The 21,771-nt window shown below is 40.9% G+C and overlaps 1 protein-coding gene across 12 annotated transcripts in view; it reads right to left on the minus strand.

The window, feature by feature from the left end:
- LOC126916147 (protein tramtrack, beta isoform) overlaps nucleotides 1-21,771 on the minus strand; it is a 45,645-nt gene that overhangs the window by 21,097 nt on the left and 2,777 nt on the right. For 6 of the 12 annotated variants that reach the window (XM_050721630.1, XM_050721631.1, XM_050721629.1 and 3 more), the window contains exons 2-4: nucleotides 9,604-9,990; nucleotides 8,622-9,375; nucleotides 8,452-8,511 (exon numbers count right to left, since the gene is read on the minus strand). In XM_050721630.1, coding sequence (XP_050577587.1) covers nucleotides 8,452-8,511; nucleotides 8,622-9,375; nucleotides 9,604-9,822 — 1,033 coding nt within the window. In that variant the 5' untranslated portion in view covers nucleotides 9,823-9,990. Of the gene's footprint in view, nucleotides 4,034-8,451; nucleotides 8,512-8,621; nucleotides 9,376-9,603; nucleotides 9,991-10,141; nucleotides 10,936-11,625; nucleotides 13,517-13,558; nucleotides 13,908-16,095; nucleotides 16,440-20,617; nucleotides 20,760-21,771 lie in introns of those variants that run through there. The other 6 variants (XM_050721622.1, XM_050721623.1, XM_050721625.1 and 3 more) reach the window with 6 other exon arrangements.

The following is a 21,771-nucleotide window of genomic DNA, read 5'->3' on the forward strand; positions in this document are numbered from 1 at the left end:
AGTCTTAGCCTCTCAGTGATTATCAAATGTGAGTGTATTACTTTAATTATTATTTTTTTTTCCATTTTAAATCGATATAAGCTGTTTTAGCCGCTGCCTCTTTGCACTTATTTTTGTTTAATATATAATATTTATATTCAACTATCAGTTTATACCCTCTTTCCTCAATTTGTTTTCATATTTTCTTCCTTTTTTTTTTTTTTTTTTTTTTTTTTTTTTTTGGACGGGCTTTGCGTTAACCCATCGCGAACACAACAATTTCACCAAGACCGGCCTGCAACTGTCTCTCGTCCATAAAATTTTTTTTCTTTACATTAAACAAAAAGAAAAACACAAGCTAAAATAGGATAAACTAAAACAAAAGAATACACACACACACACATCTTTTCTCCCCGCCGAAAATAATCCACCGACGCGGAATGGTGGATACTCTTTGGTCCATGAAAGTTAAAAATTTTGAAGATAATTGACCTGAGAGCATATCGATTTTGCGAGTCAGCGGCACGGTCCATTACGATCAGAAATATTAAAACATCCGTATATGCTTTTAGTTTGTTTCTCTTTCTATCGTTTCTTATTATTTTTGTTTTCCTTTACTTCACCTACTCGTCTAATCATTGCTGCCTGCCTAACTAATAATATATCATTCTATCTTCCTAAAAGTACGCGTAATTGCATCCGGAGGCGATCGATCTTCCGATCGCTCCGTATTTCTTACAACTAAAATTTTTTATCTTTGCAACGCTAGATATCTCTTGAATAACGAACGAACAACACTGGTCAATCGTGGGCGATATCGGACACAAGATCGTATAAATCATGTTGTGTCCTGTCTCTTCTTTTTTCATTTTTCTTTTCACCTTGAAATCCCACGCATTTAAAATAACAACGAAGGTCTCCGTTACGATTATAATTAATTAATAGTAGCAGTAATAATATTTATAATTATTATTATATAGCCTCTAGTCGTCTAATGTCTATGCCCAACTAGTGAAAAAATTTGTATATAAATCGTTTCGCTTCCTCTCCGATTCATGCGTGTCGTTCATAATCATAACAATCGATCTATGAACGAAGGTCCGACTAGAGAGGATTCGACAAAGTGTAAAGTGCAAAATATAGTAAGCTACAATCGTATTTTAGTGCTGTCTCTCACGACTAAGCCTATGTACCATCACTGTAGCCGTATCCCTTTTGAACAGTAATCGATAATCGACTCGACCGTTTGCGCGTGCACGCTATAGTCTTTAAGACTAAAAGAACTCACAAAGAACTCTGTATCCTTTTTTCTTTTCTAAGCATGGTCTTTCTGAATTAAATTATACATAAAATTATGCTTCAGATAAACTGCATAAAACTCGTAACAAGTAAGACAAGGATATATTTTTAACAACGATAATTTCTATGACCCTGGACACACACACATCCTTGTCTCACGTTATTTAGAATTTAATATTTACAAAAAGAGAATCTACGATATAACGATTAGCTTTAGTTGATTATGAATTTATGTAACAAATTTAATAGTCGTTTTAATCGCATATTTTTGCTCTTGGGAACAATATATATATATAGATATTTTACCCACGATTCATTTCAAGTTAAACAGGAAATAAACGAACGTATCATTTTTTGGGTAACGATAAAATCCATGTTTTCTAATATAATATATATAATATACAGAATATATAGAATATATAGTAGTAAAACTGTGTCCAGTTGTACTGGCTAAGCACAAATGTTTTGTTCAATAGAGTACGGTACAGTACGATATGGCGTTAAGTTACTACTAAAGTGCCTTCAGTCTATCCAATGTCAGTACTATCTTGTATTTGGTGTCGTTAAAACCGTCCCTCTGCAGTCTTTCAAGAATTGCATGTCCCGTTCCGTTAATTTCCCCATTAACTATCTCCATCCTTCCCTGCCCTAACCGCGGACTTCTTTCCACCTTGGCTCCCTATTACGCTACTATATAACTTCGAATCAGGCTCGACAGCTTGACAACAGCTCAACGGCTCAACAACATGGCGAACGGTCATCGTACATATATATTGCATTTACTCAGTCTACGTGGTTCCCTTATTTATATTGTGTGTGCATGTACCGCCGTTTTACTTCAATAAACGTATGCATATTTTCGATGCTACATGCAACACGTTTGATTCTCTCCGTAATATAATAGTCACACAATAGTAAATATACTCTTTGTTGATTTGGACTCACGTTTCTTTTGCGATTATCTTGCTTACTTTTTTCTCCTCTTTGTTTCATAACTGATCCTCGTTGTCGCACAACTACGTTAAGACGACCAAACGAGTACACCGGTTCAATCATATATAAACTCTTTGTATGCGCATATCTCTCTTTCTTACGTTCCTCCTTCTTTTTTTCTTTTTATTTGTATAACATCCGCGATTCCCTCGAAGGGAAGCAACGCGGTAAAGCTCGTTTCGTTTGTAACTTAATGCCCGTTTCGTGTTACGCGCACGAAAATCATTTTTCGAGAAAGGGAGCTTTCGGTTTACGAAATAGGCTGAGATACACCCGCCAATTTTGTCCGAAAGAGCGAACTTTCGAACGAATCAAGAGAAAACCAGTAGTTATAGGATCCGATATAGCACGAATTATATCACGTTTAATAAAGTAACCGGACACAAAAGGTACTGCGTTCGACTGTATTTGACTTTACTAGCTGCTATGATTAATATCATATATTCGTTTGTTAAAAGTCCAGTTTCTTTCGTTTCATTTCACGTTGATCCATTGAAAAAGGAGAAACTGTTTTGAGCTGCAGTAGACACATGGTCTACGATTCAATTTCCCCACATTGGCGGAAACAACGTCTTCGGATTTAGCTCTTTGTTTTGCCTGTTTGTTCTTTAGCAAACGTTCGTTAATTGTATAAAGGAAACAGATGTATAACTATCTACGTATCGATGATGATCATCATCAGATGTTTAAAATTTGTATATTCGATTGATTATCCGTTTACCCCCATCTCTGATATTGTCCTTCCTTGATTCGTCCTACTAGCGTTGTCTTCAAAAACCAATCCTCGATTGTATTTTATCAACTACGAGACTAATCTAACGCGACTACTACTTGTTCTCTCTTTGTCCGTTCGAAACACTGCGACCTTTTCTTTTCTTTCTTTTACAGCTATGGGTTTATCCGGAAAGCCACTGACACGTACGCTCCCATCGTTCTTGAGCTTTTCACGCGATTTTTTTCGTTTGCTGCCTCTTCCTTGCGTAACGTCCCCTGACCCTTACCACGACGACGAAGAAATCGATCAACGATTTGTTCAACGATTTATCGACGATTGCACGACGCGAAGTGATACTTGGTCGTTAAGAGCACCTCCAGAAACGTAGGAGGAGCATCGTAACGGTAATTTGCATTCTTTCTCAAGAGGCAGAACGAAGGGAAAGAGCCAAGGAACGTAGCCTGAGAAGAGAGGACGCACCGACAGCGGTCTACCGCTGCTGACCCATACTACTGCTGCCACTGCTGCTAAGAGCCATGTGCGACTTAAGGCTATGTATGATCTTAACGTGGGCGACCATGTTATCTTTCCGCGTGAATTCCTTATAACAAACCGGACAAGCAAAGTACTTGACGTTACGCTTGTGTGAGGTGACGTAGTGCCGGCAGAAATTACTGATGTGTGTGTAGGTACGATTGCATACAGTGCACCGGTATACGTCGCCCTCTTTCACGCAGAAGTCCCGTACCGAACCTTCCGTTCTCTCGTTTTCGACCTTAAACGATCCTTCGAAGTCGCTTTGACTGATCTCCGATTCACCGGCGACCAGATTAAATATGGCACTGCTCAAATTGTCTTTCGACACCTTTTGTTCCGATTCGGAATCGGAATATTGCTGCGAGTCATCCATGGACGCCATAATTGCCGTTGACGATGTTTTTCCTTGAAGAGACGACGCGCTGTACTCCTTACGAAAGCATCGCTCGAAGTTGATGCGTATATGAGTCGGTGACTGCGAGCCACCGCCACTCGACGTCTCCTCCGGGTCTGAAACGAAGAAAACTTTCTTCTTTAAACAGTTCTCAACGCCTACACCTTTGTAGCGTATAATATATATGTATATATATATACATACATACATACATACATACATACGTGTGTATGTATGTATATGTATATATATCAATGTTATAATAACATCATTCGAACTTAAGTATATCGATGCATTAGGTATAAATTATCACATATTTCTAGTAATATATAATAGTGTATAATAATGTACTGATATAATAACGTATTTCTATATTTGTGGGGGGAAGCAAGAGGAAGGGTAGAGCCAGCAAAAAAGAGTCACCGTATTCGAACCGGCTGTCCGTCAACTCTGTCCCATGTTAAGTGTTTTATGCCGCACCCGCTTTTCCGTGTCCCCACCCCTGTTCGTCGTCATTCCCTCTTCAGATTCTTTCGCTCTCACGCACGCTTTCGCTACTGCTCACTGTTGATCGCGGCTTTGCCTCGATCCCGTACCGGCTGGCTACGAAGAGGACCGTTACGGTCTCGTTTGCCATACCATGAAGAGCATTTCAGCGACTCAACGATGGCTCTCTCTTTCTTTCTTTCTTTCTTCCAAATAAATATGCACCATACACGCGCTCTGACATTCTCGCGATCACACGTACGTATAATCTTTTTTCATACACACGCGCGCGCGCGTATAATTCTTTCTCCCCTCCCATGCGTCTCTCTCTCTCTGACACACACACACACACGCACACACGCGTGCACGCACACACACACAGAGGCGCGCGTACTCTCACGCACCCTTTCTTCCTCGTCTGTCACGCACACTTACATTCCACCCTCTCGCGTTTGCAATCTTACACCATTTAGCTCGTTTTTCCCTCCCGTTCACCTGGACTCGCTCTCGTATCTATTGCTACGGAATGTATGCAAATACATGTATACACGCAACACGCGCAACGTATCACTCAGTCAGAGACGAACGCTTACACATACGCGTGCAGAATGCACGTATATGCGAATGTTAATAAACATCATCATCATGTACACTCGAAAAAGACCCCCTCCCTATTAACTTTACGTTTTAAATAGTCCGTGCGTCCCGTCAGTCTAAACCGTATACGCATATTATCCATTCTCTACGGGAAGACGATCCATCGAGATCGAGGACGCTCGAGAAGAAGCAACGTTTTCTCTTCTTCGATGCAATTATATATTGTTATATTTAATCCGCTTTCGGCTTCACTTTACATCAGATTCTTTTATTCGACTTTCTCTTATTTAGATTCTGGCATTTCGGAACGGTTTCATTTTATTATTTTTTTTTTTTTGTTTTGTTTTATTTTATGTTATATATTTTTTTGTATTTTTTTGAGCGGCTGGCCTCCCCTAGTTCCCTCGCTTCCCCCGCGCAAAGGTAATCTCTCAGAGATCAAATGGTGACTCAGATAATCTCAACTCACCTGCGCAAAGAGAACAAAGCAACACGTTTCACGGTCACTACCGAACGATCATCATGTTCGACATCTTCGAAGCACTCTGTCATGTGTGCGCGTGCGTGCGTACGTCAGTAAAGCAATTTCTTTTCTTTTCTTTCTCTCTCTTTCTCGAACATCATATGGAAAAGAATGTACGTCACACTCTCGATACCAATTTCTTTTTATATTGATCTCTCGCTCTCTCTTTCTCTCTCTCTCTCTTTCTCTCTCATCATTCGCTCTTTCTTTTCCGTCACTACATTTGTTTGTCCATTTTTTTCCGTCCTGTCGTATATTTTCATCTGTTTTCTCCTTCCCGTTTCGTTTTCATGTTTCGGACTTTTCCCCAAATTTCTGTTTCTCCGTGTTTCATTCCTCCGTCGTGAAAACTCAATTAGGCAACGAGAAGAACGCAAGAGAAGGCGGAAGCGATAACCTGCCGACGTTCGTTGTCTGTTAAAAAGAGCTACGCACACTTAATTTTTCGTTGTAATGACATCTATCCATTTCACCACGGTCCGTCACTTCGGCGCAAACATAAATTGCGTTCAACTTTCTTACAATGAACGAACGTGAAAAAAAGTAAACCAGCGTTTCAAATAAAAATCAGAAAAAAGTAAGCACCGCTAAAAGCTGGCTCCACCCCCTCCTTTTACCAAATGGCCAATGACAGCGAAGCGTTTCTCATTCGCGTGCGGGGATTATAAAATCATATATATAATAAGATGTACATGTGTATATATTTATATGTTGCACATGTATACGTATAACAATATATACATATTGTATACACGCGCGGGCGGGCGCGCGTGTTTGTGTTTGTGTGTGCGTGTGTGCGCGCGTATGTGTGTGTGTGTGTGTCTGTGCGTGCGCGCAATATGCGAAATGGGATCGAAAAAGGTAAGTAAAAGTGGCAGTAAATAGAAATGTATATATAAATATATAAGTCTAGATTAGAGAAACGAGTGAGGAGAACGAGCGTAAAGAAGAAGGAACGAAGCGCTGCGCATTGGCCGAGCATAAATTACAATGGGTATGTATATTTTATATTATGTCCCTTAACGACAATCGGTGGGTGGTAGGTTAGATTTTTGGAGGCTACAGCATTCAAAAGGGAATATATATCTTGTGTGTTTGTTGGCACGTTTTTTTGATTCCGCTCGAACGTCTCGTCGTTTCAGAGGAGCATACACAAACGCCTGTATGGGCTCAACGAGACGACGGCTTCCTTTCTCTCTCATACACTTTGTTTCTTTTTTCGTAAATATATGTGTATGTATATATACATATACACATGGTACGCATATGTATACATATTTTTTTGAGATTTTTGTTTTCTATTTCGAGTTGTCACAGGTCAACGCGTGACTTAAGTAGAGGTCTCGTTTTTGAAAGCCCGTTAAACTTTGTGCGCATCGTGTTTCGATATGTTTCGCCTACGCGGCTTAACACTGCCGAAAAATTCGTTTCAGATTGCACGGAAAAAGGAAACGGTTATTATCATTAGTAGTAGTATTGCTTTTTTTTCTTTTTTTCTGATATTTTTAACAGACCGCGTGAAACCCGTGACACGCATAAACTCCTGGGAGCCTATTCACCTTCTCCGGATACAAATCACAAATACTTTTTTCAATACTCAGCGAGATTTGTTGACCTTAATTCCATGTAAGGATGCTAGCTCAGGCAGTATCCTCGAGTTAACATCTTAACGAATTGCACTCGTCAACAAATTCATCGACTCGAGTCTCAATATTATTTCTTATTTCTTTTTTTTTTTTTTTTGCATTCATTATTATTCTTTTTAGTGTACTTGAGTCTACGACCAAAAATAGCCTCCCCGGAAATATTGCTGCGATACTGCGATTCGTAATTAGTTTGCAGTCGCGCAACGACGAGCAAGGTATAAAATTAACAGATGAAAATTCTGAAAAATTAAATTGATTAGCACATCGTACAGCAGTGTTTTGTAATATTTTCTTTTGCATATTCATCATTCAAATTTATCAAGATAATTGTAATAATTTTGATAAAACAAATGATAGGTAAATATGTAAATAAATATTTGTTAAGGATAAGAATACAATATCACCTGGAAAAGATTGCAAACGGAATATTTGTGTGTAATCTCTGTTGGTCAACATCGAATTGTATGAGAAAGTTAAATGTAATTCAAATGGAGCAAAAAATGAGTTATTTAAACATTGATAAAAGCCTATATTTGCCAAATAGGCACGATATTCTCCTTTTCAACTAATAGAAAATGATTGGGAACGTTTACACCGCTTACATATCAATATTGTAATATACATTCAATTACTTAATATTTATCCTGAATGCATTTAGAGTATCCTGTTCTCACGTTAATAAATATTATTTGAAATCCTAAAATCAATTCACAGATACTCGATAACAGAAGTCTTATTTTTTAATTTCAATGATAAGCATAGTTGGTGCGTATATCAGATGGAAACGACACAATGCTGTCGTTAAGTTACCGAGAAGCTAAGTTTACACGTTATGAGGACCGAAACATGTAATTTCAAATAGTTTTGAAAAGGTAAGAGATCCCTTTTAAAATCGTACAATGCCAATCTTGTATCTTTCGTATCTTTCTATTATTTTCAAAAGTATAAATCATATTGACACTGCAAAAAAAGACACGTACGTTCGTGAATGCGGTTACATCGATAAATATCGCTTCTTAAAACTTTAATTCAAGATCGCGTTGTATCGTTTTCACCCGATATACGTACCACTCATAATTCTTAATTTTTGAACTTAGAAACAGAGCTAAATCAGTTGATACTACTATCCATTGATTAAAGATTAAATTTGTTCAAGCTAGTGTATTTGTATCAAAGAATGTTTTAAAATATGTAATGACAACGTGTTACTTCGATTATTCACGACATAGATGGTGATTAAAAAGTTGCGTTAATCGTGTAAGCTGATAATGGAATTCCTTACCTTGCTTGAAACCTTCGTTCCCTTGCCTACTGTGTGGCCGCGCGAACGTCTCATCGGAGGCTAACAGATAAATAAGAACCAGTCAGATTATTGACAATCAAGCAAATTTTCATGAATAACAAAAACAAATAAACACATTTATTTAAGATAAAAAGGAGAAAATGCTTTACCTTGGGCAGAGGTGCTAGGCGTCGGTTCAGGTTCCCGTTTAACGCGAGATGTTAGTGATTCGGGTGTGTCAGTACCATTTTCCGTTGGTTCGTCCTTTCTCGTCGACGACAAAGAGGAAGCAGCCAGACTGGTTCCCGATGATGCTGAGTTCCCGACGTTATTGCTGTTCACGTTGTTACTACTTGCCGAAGCAGTACTGGAGTTTCCGCCTCTACCATTATTACCGGTGCTTTCGCTCTGAAAGTCGATACTCATCTTCATTTCCATCATTTCTGGCGAACCTTGTACGAGATCTGTCCCCGAACAGGACTGCAGCTCCTGGCCAGTGATCTCGCCGATCGGCGTGTCGGAAGAACCGCTGAGCTTCCTCGGTCTGCCTCTTTTTCTCTTTGGCGCGGATAAGGCCGAACCAAGGAGAGGATGGCTCGACATATGGTGCATCCTCTTCTGCGAGACGTGGTGGTGAGGCCCGATTTGGTTTATTCTATGTAGATTCGGTGGTGGTGGAGGTACTGTGTTTTGATTGCCAAGCAACGAAGAGGTAATACTAGGCAAGTCACACTTGTCCTCGTTTACCTCGGTCAGGCCCTTTATCCTAAGAGACTCAGCGACTCTCAAGAAAGCGGTTAGCCTATCCTGGTCGACGCTGACCTCCCCACGATACATGAAATCCAAAAGACTGCGCATATCCACGTAGGGGACATCTTTAAGAATGACTATCGGGTGCTTGTCGGGGTGTCCGACGAAAAGGGCCTGCAAAGATAGTAAGAAAAAAATACTCGGTCGGTGTAGATTCGGCAAGAGGGTCGAGTAAGAAAACGTTATGAATTATTAATACGCGTCATGAATTAATCTACCGTGATGAATTATTAATAATGTTCTAGAACGCGATTCATTGGACTTCAAAAAGAAAGCATACGTTTCCCCCAGGATCTGCGGTTTGACGATGCATTGTTCTCTCTGGATGAGACTTGTCCTTACCTGAAAATAGGGACTACACGCCGACAACACCATCTTATGTGCCCTGAGTAACTGACCCTCGACGGCCAGCGTAACATCGACGAACGACTCGTCATGGAGTAGTTGATCGAAAACGGAGAGTAGATTACTTTGATGATTATTCCAGCGCAGACAAAATCTCTGCGACGCCATCGCTTCACTTCTCAGATCCGCCAAGTTACCGTTAATGTCCGCTAACATCAGATCTAGTGTTGATCTTTTTATTGGTATTGCTGCTGCCGCCTCGTCGTCGCTTCTTTTCGCCTTCCTCGACGAAGCCGCTTGCTCTTGCTCGTGCTCCTGCTCGTACTCTTGCTCGTGCTCTTCTCTTCATCGGCCACAGTTTATCATATCTTTCCTTCACATGATCTGCGTCAACAAAAACGAAACATTTATTTAACATTAACTTTTATTTAACATTAACTAAAAATCTGTATTTCCTTTAAATAAAATTATTTCACGCATCTACACATTCATATAATTAATAGGAAATTTATTATACAAAATGATGTTCAATTACTTGCACGATAGTCGAACTTGCTTCGACGTAAATGATTCATCTCAATATGAATCACTATATATATTACTAATTCGTTCTCGCGATCAACGCGTGCGGAAATGCTAGGCGATAACCGTGGCTCGACAGAATTCCTACACATGGAAAATTTCTTGAAAATCATGTACGATCCTGGACGAGTCCTCTAAACGTTCCACGTATATATACGATAACGCCTGCATGCATAATCGTCCATATAAGCTTGCGAGACGATACGCACGAAGTATGAACGTGGGTGTACGACCCTGGAGGACGTAGGTTGGGCGAATAGGCGACTCGCTTCGTTCGTGCCTTTTATGTAATTCTCTCCTCACCCCTTCACCAGCCCAATCACGGTCACGTACGCAACGTTTGTTTCGCCAAGACCGCAGAGATGCGGCAGAAATGACTTTCCTCGGTTAGTCGAAGGGCGGAATTCGTAATCTGCCACCAGGGAAAAGGCTAGAAATAGCCGAACAGGTCGCCAATCCAACCGTAGCCCACGATCAAAAGAAACAGATCAGCCGATTGGTGCCATTTATCGAAAAGGAGATAAACCGTTGACTCTCGATACCTTCGGATCATTTCTATAACGAGTTTAGATTATATTCGTACAAAGTTGCGAGCCAACAATATGATCAGAAGGAAAACAAGAAAAAAAAAAGTAAAAAAAGGGGGAAAGAAAAAGAAGTGCAAAAACGTTGTGCGCAATCGTAACGCAGATAGCATAAATTATTTATGTTTTTCACGAACCCTCTATAACTTGCAATTACATATCTTATAGTCATATCTTTCATATTCCGTTTTATCCACTTATCATTTTATATACTCTATATTATATTTTATTATTGTAAATATTATTGAACTCGTATAAGACCGTCTATTTACATACATACTGGCTCTTAATTTTTATATCAAAATGAGAAACTACATTGCACTATAGATTCTTTTTCTACCGAGTAAGTAAAACTCTTGTCGCGGAGAATATCCTCAATGTTGAAATACGTTAAACTTAATCGAGAACGATAGCAGGTACCGAACGTGATATCTACCGTTGAAGATCCTTAGGTATGGAGCAACAAGAAAAATATCCGCATGAAAAATCCGAGAAACGGGAAGCAACTTTTTCAGCGAATGATACGGAGGAGAATAAAGGCGAGAGGAAAAGAGAAAAGTCCTGCCTCCGCCTCCTCAGTCCTCGGAACTACACAACGTGTGGAAGAGGTCGACGGGTCGGCCGAGAGAATCAATAGCATTTTCTACGCATTCGGATCGATACCGTGTTCCGTTGCTTTCGCGCGCAAATCTCGATATATGTGTATACGTACACACATATCCATCGACACGTGTACACGATGAACCACGCGAAGTCTACATAGAATGTTCATCATGAACGTTGTGTCGTATCGTTATATATTCGGTATAAATGGAGAATAGCAGTGCACGACCTTGCACGACCTTGTTAATACCTTGAGTGAATGGTTTTCACGGTGAATGGCACGTCATCATGGTGCAGCACACACCTCGGTGGCGGTACGTTAAACGATCGCGATCGAAGATTTCTGAAACGTCGTGGCGCGAGTTTCGATAGTCGACTCCTTCATCTTTCGACATCGCTCGATTCAACCTCGACTTCCTGATAAATGGATTACGTAATGAAATCGTGCGAACTCTCGACCGCTTTATTAAATCGGCTGCAAAAATGTGGAATTCACAGTGTGACCAACGTAACTACGAAGACTATATGACGGTGTATCGGCGTATAACGATCAGCCAGCGCTCTTTGAACCTTTTTCTATATACACCTTTCTCTTTCTCCATCTTATGAGTTAAAAATTAAATAAAGAAGAAGAAGAAGAAGTCGATTTCATATAACGATTACGACATACATGTGGTACAAGCGGAGGAAGAGGAAAAAAAAGATGACGTTTTAATCAGTGTAGACATTCCGTCTACTCTAAAATAAAATTCTGACCCCTGATGGCAAATACGAGAATAATCTAGACTCTAGACTGTATCAGAGATAACGTTTACGCGAATAAATGCATAAGGATCATTAAAGAAAATCTACGGGATACCGATCAGTGTTTATTCTACCGGGACATTATCTTACGTGATTACGTAAAAAGTTATTGAATCAACTGAAATACGTTGCTTCTTCGATCGGTATTATTAGCATCTTTTTGATAATACTTGGGTTAAAGGAATATTTTCGATCGAATCGAAATAGATATCGCTGCGAAACGCGAAAGATTGGCAAACTTGTATTCAATGAACCGTACATGAAAGTTAATAGAGAAGGAAACGAGACGAGAGGGGAACAGACGTAAATGAAGACCGTGACAGTGTACACAATTGCGTTCCTCGAAAGGTGCACGTATAACCAATATCGAACCACCACTCTTAGTCATATTTGTTTAGTCGCGCAGACACACCGGACCGTGTTCGACCAGTTTTCGAATGAACATGAAAAAACCTGACGCTTCCACACACAGGGCCGTGTTAACGACTCGAAATATAAAAGTAGTCTCTGGATTGCCAATCGAAACGTCATCACCGATTCTCGAACCCTATTCAGATTATCAACACCGGCCGCCTGGCGAATACGCTCGTGTCTCTATTCAAGCTTTGGCGATGATCAATTCTCGCGATATAATTAAACCATTAATTACTTCCTATGCTTTCGTATCATTCTTCTTGTTGAAGGTGTATCATGACGTTCTAACATGTGGAAGCGGTCTCGAACGCCGATTAACGTACGTTTCGCTCTAATAACGGGAAATCGAGAAATTCGTGAAATAGGAAGCACGAAAGCGAATCGTTGGGGATCCAGCGACCGTACACTATTCGTTCGATCACGCGTGCGACCGTGTTCTACGTGGACGATAAAACTCGATTAAATGATATTTACAACTTCTCTATCGAATCGATTTGCGCGACAGAGAGCCTGTATAACATGTATATACGCGAGTCTCTATGCTGCTAAAACATTTGCATTCGATAGATAACGTCGTTCGAACAAACGCCGATTACAAATCGGTGAAAGGTTGCACAATAATAGAGGAGCGACGAGTAGAGGGGACGATCGAGCTGCTGTTGGTTTTATCTGACCGTATATGTACCACCCTCTCGATCATTTCTCGTACGAACTTCGATCCGTTGGAATCCCTTAACCATTACGATCACTACCATTGATATTACGATATGTAGCGTCACCGCTGGGTTCTTTCTTACAATTAGTTCAACAACGTTGTCATCGTAACCGACCCCATTGTTCCTAGCTTACACGACTATGTATATTCATCGTTACTACGAAGATAGTTTTAACGATGCTCACAAAAACATTTGCACGCTATCACGCTACTATGGCTAGTCACATGCAACACGCACACGTCTACTCACGGTTCGTTTATAGAGAACGAGCGAGTCTCCCGACGCGGTTGACCCCGAAAACAACTGTGTGTTTTCGCGATTGATGGAGAAGAATATCTTCGCGACCGTGACGGCAACGATGACGGAAAGAATCGTGGAGCCGCAGACAGTATAGAAGCTAGCGCAAAGAGAATTCGAGAGCGCGTTGCACGAAGAGAACATTTCGCGGCTTGCGTACTCGATCGCGATTTATGTTGTAAACAGAATGAGATGTGGGCCATCATCGATGACACCGCGAGATGATACGTCGTATACGATCCATGTTGAGCGGTCAGCGCGCGCGTGCGTTCTCTAGCACGCGTACGTATACTCATGCAACCGGTAGCAGAAAGCTAATCAAATCTACGCGCATACATGCGCACACACACGTACAGTGGCGTTACACGCACGCCTGTTGCTCACGCACGTGCGTGCACCAGCGTATCCGTATGCGTGTCACGCACACGGCTGGGCTACATTCTCGTTTCTGACGCGCACACGTCCTTAAAGCGAGAATACATGTATGCGTTCGTACGTGAGTGTACGCGACTCGCTCCTCTCATGGCCACGCATTGCGTAATCAGCACCAGCGGCAGAGTCACGCCGAGGTACAAAACGAACGACAAAGCGCGGCAAATACCGCTGCGTTTCGAGAGCCTGAAATCCTCGCTCGTCCTCCCTATCTCTTTCTTCGTTTCTCCGACTCTTTTCCTCCCTCGTACATCATTCTCATTCTTTCTCTCTTCCTCCGTCTTCTCACGTCTCTCTTTCTCTTTTTGTTCTTCTGCTTACGTGCCCTCCCCTTGTTGGCTGGCCTGTGCCTCCTACCTTTTACTGTTTCGACGCTTCCGCGTATAGAGGATACGGGTATATGTACAGTACACACGTCGCATGCACGCCTAAGAGCCGGACGTAGTGTGGCTGTGTTCTCTACTAGGCATTCTGGGATCCATTAATAGCGTTTAAAGACGATAGTTTTTATCCTAGGATTATTCTTACTGCGATTCAGCCGAGAGATACGTATCGATAGAGAGAACATTCCGCTGAGTCATCGCTCAAGGATGTACGTGTCAGTCGACAAAATCGTTTCTGCAAGGAATTCTGCGGCCGGTCACGCTGTGCACCGTCGTTGCGCCAGCAAATATTTTTCCGTTTTTCTCGGTCCCACGTGAAACCAACCACGGTTGTAATAACGACACTCCCCGCCACTTTGAACCGATTCTCGAGGGCCGTCCTCGCAATTGCCACACTGTCGAGTTTTCATTGCGAACCGACTCTTTTACACTTCAAATTTTCTCGTATTTGTAAGTACGGTTAAGAAAGCGTCACGAAACAGAGCAGAAGGAAATACAGATTATGAGAGAAAAAAGGAAGCAAATAGGGACATCCGGAGGCGCTACTCGGTCTAGAATAAGGGTTGCTTCATCGATCGACCGAATTTTAATGGTGGATCGAGGTCGAAGCCAACCGAGTGTGCAACGAAGAAGTGAAATGGCTAGATAAGCGGTTAAATAGATAGGTCAACGTGCAAAAGATTCAAATTCTGTTTGACAAGGGAACGTTGGTAATCGATTCGAAATTCTGCAGGAACATACCGTAAAAAAAGATAAGCGGGATGTTTCTTGGCACATCTTCCTTACCATCGATAATGGAAAACTGAGAGAAAATTGAAGCGAGCGACGAGGTTGGGCTTACAATAATCAATATCTCCAGCGACGAAATAAACGCTCGAAGCAAATCGAGAGTCTCAGCACAGCCGTTTGAGACAGAGATGGAAAGGGAGGGTAAGAGAAGGAAAGAGGGGGCAAAGAGAGAGCGATTTGGGGTAACCTTTCTGACGAGATTTTCCTCGCGTGGTGGTGATATAATTCGGGAGTGTTTCAAATCGAGTGAGGCAAGCGTGCACACTCGGATATCTGTCCCTTGTCGCACCTCCTCCCACTGGGGGAGTGCCAGGATGTGCTTGGAACGATGAACGCGCTCACAGTTCACACATTCCCGAGCACACCGTGGCTGCGTATGTGTGTGGCAAAATGTATGAAGGCGTGCATGAGGCACGCGTATACGCGTGATAGTTTGTCGGCATCGAGGCACAGGTACAGCTCATTCCGTTAGGTTGTAGTGGAAGCACCAGGTACGAAGTTAACGGAGAATTTTGCGGCAAAGGGGAAGAGGGATTGGCTACTGAAGAACGTGTCCCACATTTTAGAGCCTTCGTGGAGAAATACTCGCAACATTTCTGATTCGTTCGTTCATTCGCCAACAAACCGACACCACGCACAACACCGGAATATACGGCGTTTTTGGATTTGTTTCGCCATACGAATGGAAAATCACGTCGAGTTTTTTATCGCATATTCGAAAAGATTCGCCCCGCTTGTAGCGAAAATAATTGGTGGTTACTACTACTGTGTATATACGAGAAATATGCATGCATAAATTCAAGACATTCAATGAATAATGCGGTCTTATTTACATAATTAGGAGTTCAAAGGTTTCGAAAGCATAGGTTTAATTCGAAAACTTACCACTGATGTCGCCCGAAATGTCTAACCACACACACATTAGTAACCGTAAGAGAGGTTTTCGTGTTGACATCGTGTTCCCCGAACAATTGAAATTTAACGAGTTTCAACCGTTTTTCGACACGTCGAAAAGCATCGTCAACCCTAAAAGAATATCGTGTACTCCGTCACAGGATTCCGAGACGTTGAATCTCATCTCTGAAGAGCTTGCTCTTTTGCCCCTCTCAGACATGTGACCACCACAAACACAGATTCAACTTACACAGACTAGTCTGAGCCACTCTCACGCACTCACGCATGCACTCACAGACAGGTCGGCCATCTTTCTTTCTGTTAGCCTGCACCCTACTCCTCCTACCCGCCATCGCGCCCTCCTACACCTCCTCAACCTCGTACCCACCCCTCTCTGACGCTCCTCGCCCTCACGACCACCACCCTTCCGCCGACAACGACGGTCGACCTCGCTGCGCGCATTGGCGTCCACCCTACATTTTTTCACAGTCGAACGTTCTCGATTCTCAAAACTTTCCTAAACATCATCCTCTACATGCTCAAAGGTTCCTGCGAATAGCTGTATAAACATTATGGCTCGATGCAGAATAACGACAGTTTACGACAGGAAAAATAAAAATTTACGACCGATAGTGGAGAACAACCACAAGGACATTACTTAGAAAAAGGTGGTCAAGTCAAACCTCGACGCAATTTTCAACAACGATATTAAATATTTTACGAATATTTTGGTTATTCATTTTGACTTGTATTTAACGGACATATTATGTTAATTTTTTTTTTTTTTTTGGAGTTTATACATAAAAGTGGTCGACCCTGTAGCGAGCTGCGTGGCTTTTCAGCGATTTCCTACGCAACGTTCCGTTCCCATAGAGCGATTAAATCTATGCACCGTTGCCGACCCTCCGTTAAACATGATCGCCCCTCGATGCGCATTGCTGCGGCGGTCACCCCTCTTTTTTCACTAAATTTTTTTCCCTAGTATCCTATAAAAAATCAACTTCATTCCAAAGGATAATATTCCGCGCTGTAAAATAACCTTCTGCAGTTCGACCGTTAACAATTACGATTTTCAGATGTATTATTTCCACGGATACTACTATGTCGTAACGATGCTATTAATAAATGGTACTGCAGCAATTATAGTTGTAAATAATTGTAATTAATAACTTCGATTACTACTAGCTTATTAACTTCAATTTATAATTTGCTTTATTATTATATTTTTTATTTTAATAAGATCGAGAGCAGATAAGGTCGGTATATAATATTGTTTAGTTCGCGAATAACATAGTTTCAGTGGAAACTGAGCTAGCATGAAAAAGAAAAAAATTGTTCGATTAGATCAACTACGGCGCTGTTAAAGGACTGACTAATAATTTGCTTGTAACTCGTTATTCAATGCGACCTCAGTTTTTCAAGCACGCAGTCACGAGAAACGTGGCAACCTCGGTTGACGTACAGTGTCGTGCAAACGTATTACTGTATTACGTACAACCACGATACTAGCAGGTGTAACTAGGGCGCGAAGCTGAACAACCATTTCGCGATATAGTTGCATGGTGTTATGAAAACAGGTGCAGGTATACCCGATTCTTGCTCTACGACGTCCAGTTTAGACCGACCGGCCTGTTGTTGACACACCATCCCCGGTGAATCATTCCAAGGATAAAGGAGATTCAGACAAAAGAACGACCAGCGGAAAATAAATACATACTTCGAAACGTTACTCTCGGAATCTATTATTGCGGAGCATTATCAAAGTAACTGACCCCTTATAAACAACGTGACATGTAATATGCAACAATAGAATGCGAACAGGGTGAAGTATTCGTCACTATTGAGAAGATTATATAGCTAGAATGTATGTCACCACATTATAATGATTAACATATAAAGTTAAATCCTTTGTATCTCTTCATATATTTACTATTAGTCGACCTTTTCTGCTGATCAGCCGAGAAATGGAATAATATAGTTCAAGAAGTATCCGTTTGAAATATACTATCCTAGTGTCGCTGAAAAAGTAACATCACCATTGTTTTCCAGAAAGATTTAGGGTTCTTGAGCAATTAACGAAAACACAAATATGTCATACTATATCTGCATGAGAATCGAAACTGCAACCAGTTGGCAAAAATGCAAACTGCTGTCAGAGCTCGACATTCTTGTAATGGATATATCCTGACGACCACGCAGTCGTAATCCACACACGTAATAAAAGGAACAACGGATGGGGAGTACAGGGAGAGGCAGCACGTTGCACAGTCATCACCGTTACACGAATGCGCAGGCGCACGAAGATCGTATACACGTTTTTTTGCACATAAAATAGAAATTGGTAATTCATACTATCTTATACTAAAGTAATTTAAAACTTACTTCATCTTAACATTATCGACAATTTAAAAAATACGAAACGTAATGTGAAACACGTTTTCTACAAAGTTTTATTTCTACGTGTTCTATCGTAACAACAATTAACAAGTTACCACCGTTTCTCAAATTTGTTCGCCAGAAAAATATTTCACATGATTGAAAACGTACAAGCACAAAATATATTTTTTGATTAACCAAATGTCAAAAATGTTCCTCTATTGGCAAAAAAGTTCCTTACTCAATCGTCTTTTTTCGAATAACCTGCTGACATAACCCTCTAACAGAATAGATAGTGAATCGCAATGGTAGTAATCTATATTATCGACCAACATCTAGATGTGCGGGAAATTTGAATAAAGGAAGGTCAATATATAGCACTTATCGATTCATTCCGAGTTAACAAATGATACTAGTCACTTTAGTAAATTAACAAATTATTAACATCACAAAAGATACTCTCTAGGGTATACAGTTATTTAGTATAACTCTCCCTATAACATGCGAACGGCCACCATCATCACCACTTTAATCGACGCTTCAACCCCTCGCGGGTACCATGATAAAATCGTCACGCTACTTTAATCAGGAACCCGCAGGAAGTTCCATGTAAGTTCTCATCGAAACACACGTGGGTACGAATATGTTGAGCTTCAGTGCACAAGCTAACACTTGTCGCTTATGTGCAGGTTATATCATTTCTTTCAAACGTTTCCGTGATTCACAATGTAGTTTTCAGACACAATATTATGGAAATAAATGTCGACAAAAATGTATACGTTTCCTCACTTCCTCGAATAAACTAAGTATTAGATAGTCAATTCACTATCAGATGCTAAACAATATTCAATCGCAAAATGCTGTCAATATACATAATTCTTTACCTGATAGTAAAAAAATAAGTAGACAGTATCGTATTTAAATAACACATGAACAATACAGGTATTTGCAACATTTGTCTCGATAGAAAATGATTTAAAACATTTGTTTTTTAAATTATATTTTATAGGCGTATAACTTTGACATTAATGTAATACATGTAAAACCAACAGATAAAAAACTAAAACACTATCCAAAATGGAATAATATAGACCAGTGGAGACACCACGTGTCCCAACCACGTGGTTGGCTGTTAGGTTATTTCACTTGGCGGGAGGTCAATAGATGAACGCTTTTTTCTTTCCTGACATTTTTTCACGTGTATTTAAAAATCATGCGATACAGATGTAACGGAAATGTAACTTTTGAAAGAATGTTAGTTAATTGCATCTATAAATTTACATGATGAAACAAGTGTATATATTTTATGCGTATTACGAGAGATAGCTGTTGAGAAATTATACAACACAATTTTGTAAGCTAGGTACAATCTTTGTTCAAGTATGTCTATATCTCAAAGATAACAACGAATCCCTGTTTGAGATAACTTGGCTCGACGAATAACGGTAAATGTGCACTTTGAATTCTTGTACGATGTACTCACAATTCTAATCTTTCGGCAAAAAAAATATATATATATATGAATTTGACGATTTTCAAGAAATGGGAAACACTGTTAAAGAAGCAAACACATCCAAATAGGATACAAATAGTTGGATAAAATTTTGGATCACCCACAAAGTTGAAGACACGGAAATAAAATTCACCTCAAAAAGTAAATGCCTTCATGGATTTTTTAAATAATTCTGATGATATTTCACACAACATTTAACGAAGACGATAAAAAGATATCGAAGCGAATCGCAAAACTGCAAGTGGAAGCATAGGTTATAAATACATCACAATTATGCACAATGCACCTGTAATACGCTGATATACGTGTATGTCACCATCTACTCCACTTTCATCCACAAACTTACTTAATCGCAAGGCCTTCTTTTATCGATTACGAACAATTTGCACAACCGAATACCGTTTTCTTAGTCCTTTCTATTTTTTTTATACACCCCGATGTAGCACAAGTTACATAATTTTTCACCACAATATAGGAACGGAGAGATTAATTAACGCACGGGTGGTGACACTGTCGACTGCCGACCGAAAGGCACATTCTGACACGTGCTCGAACTCGAGGCTGTGGCACTGATCCGATCTCGCGCGTTTGCGGAGACGAGTAAGGTATGTGTACACAACTCACCTGTTATGGTATGTAGTAACGATTGCAATCTAAACCGAAGGCTATATTAGTCAAATGAGAAAATACGATATAGACGGGGGAAAATCACTAAGAGGAAGTGAACACGAACGACAGTAACAATGACGCTCCCTCATGAGGGAAGCAACTGCAAAGGTATTACTGGAGCTAGGGAACAAGCAGCTGAATGAACACAACAAGGGGGAGGATGGCCGGCGGATGGACGAACGAACGACTCGACTCGAGTCGAGTCAGCCTCGACACCCCGGGGCGTATCGGCGCCTATGGGCAGCGCCATGTCCGACCGCGACACACGTTCGAGAGAATAAAAAAGACAGAGAGGGGGAAAAGAGAGAGAGAGACAAAGTGCACGAGGAAGACAGAGTGATTCCAAGAGACGAGGGAAGGAGAAGGGAGAGAAGATTTACGCAACCCTCTCTCGCCAAGCGAAAATCCACGTCGAGAGGCACGCTGTCGTCGATGCGTCGATAAGCCACGTAGTATCCTCCTCCTTATGCGTACTTCACTTTTTTCCATGTTTTTCCGAGAAATTGCAAAACTAACCTCTTTCTTTTTACCCCGTGAACGTTTCCTTTCTCTGTTCCTCTTACTGCGTTAACCCTTCCTACGTGTACATACACAATATCGCACCGTGGCACGCACGTTCACACACATAAACGTGAGCGTATAAACATATGAAGCACTGGCAAACACTTTTGATTCAAAGTACACCACACAGCAACTGGAATGACGATGATGACGACGACGATAATGATGATGATGACAACGATAGTGAGGGTGATAGTAGTGATGGTGATGACGACGACGAAGACAGCAACAACGATAACGAAGAACACACGACACGAATTGTGAAATGAAGGGAACGAGGGGCGAATAAAACGAGAGGCAAAAAGCAAAAGATAGATGCACAAATAAAAAGGGAGAAAGCGCTAAGAAAGTGAGAAAGAAAGAAGCGTCCTCTCTTCAGCACTGGTAATATCGATTCATAGGGTAGGCACGATGGCAACGACCCTACCTGGTTTGTTGAAATGAGCTCGAGGTGCACGGAACGTTTTCACCTTATCGACACCGCCCGGTTTTTCCCGATGACACCCGAGTTCGATAGCAGCACGATTCTACTTAATACACGGTACTTT

Source organism: Bombus affinis, chromosome 5, assembly GCF_024516045.1.
Source record: "Bombus affinis isolate iyBomAffi1 chromosome 5, iyBomAffi1.2, whole genome shotgun sequence".
Classification (NCBI taxonomy): Eukaryota; Metazoa; Arthropoda; class Insecta; order Hymenoptera; family Apidae; genus Bombus; species Bombus affinis.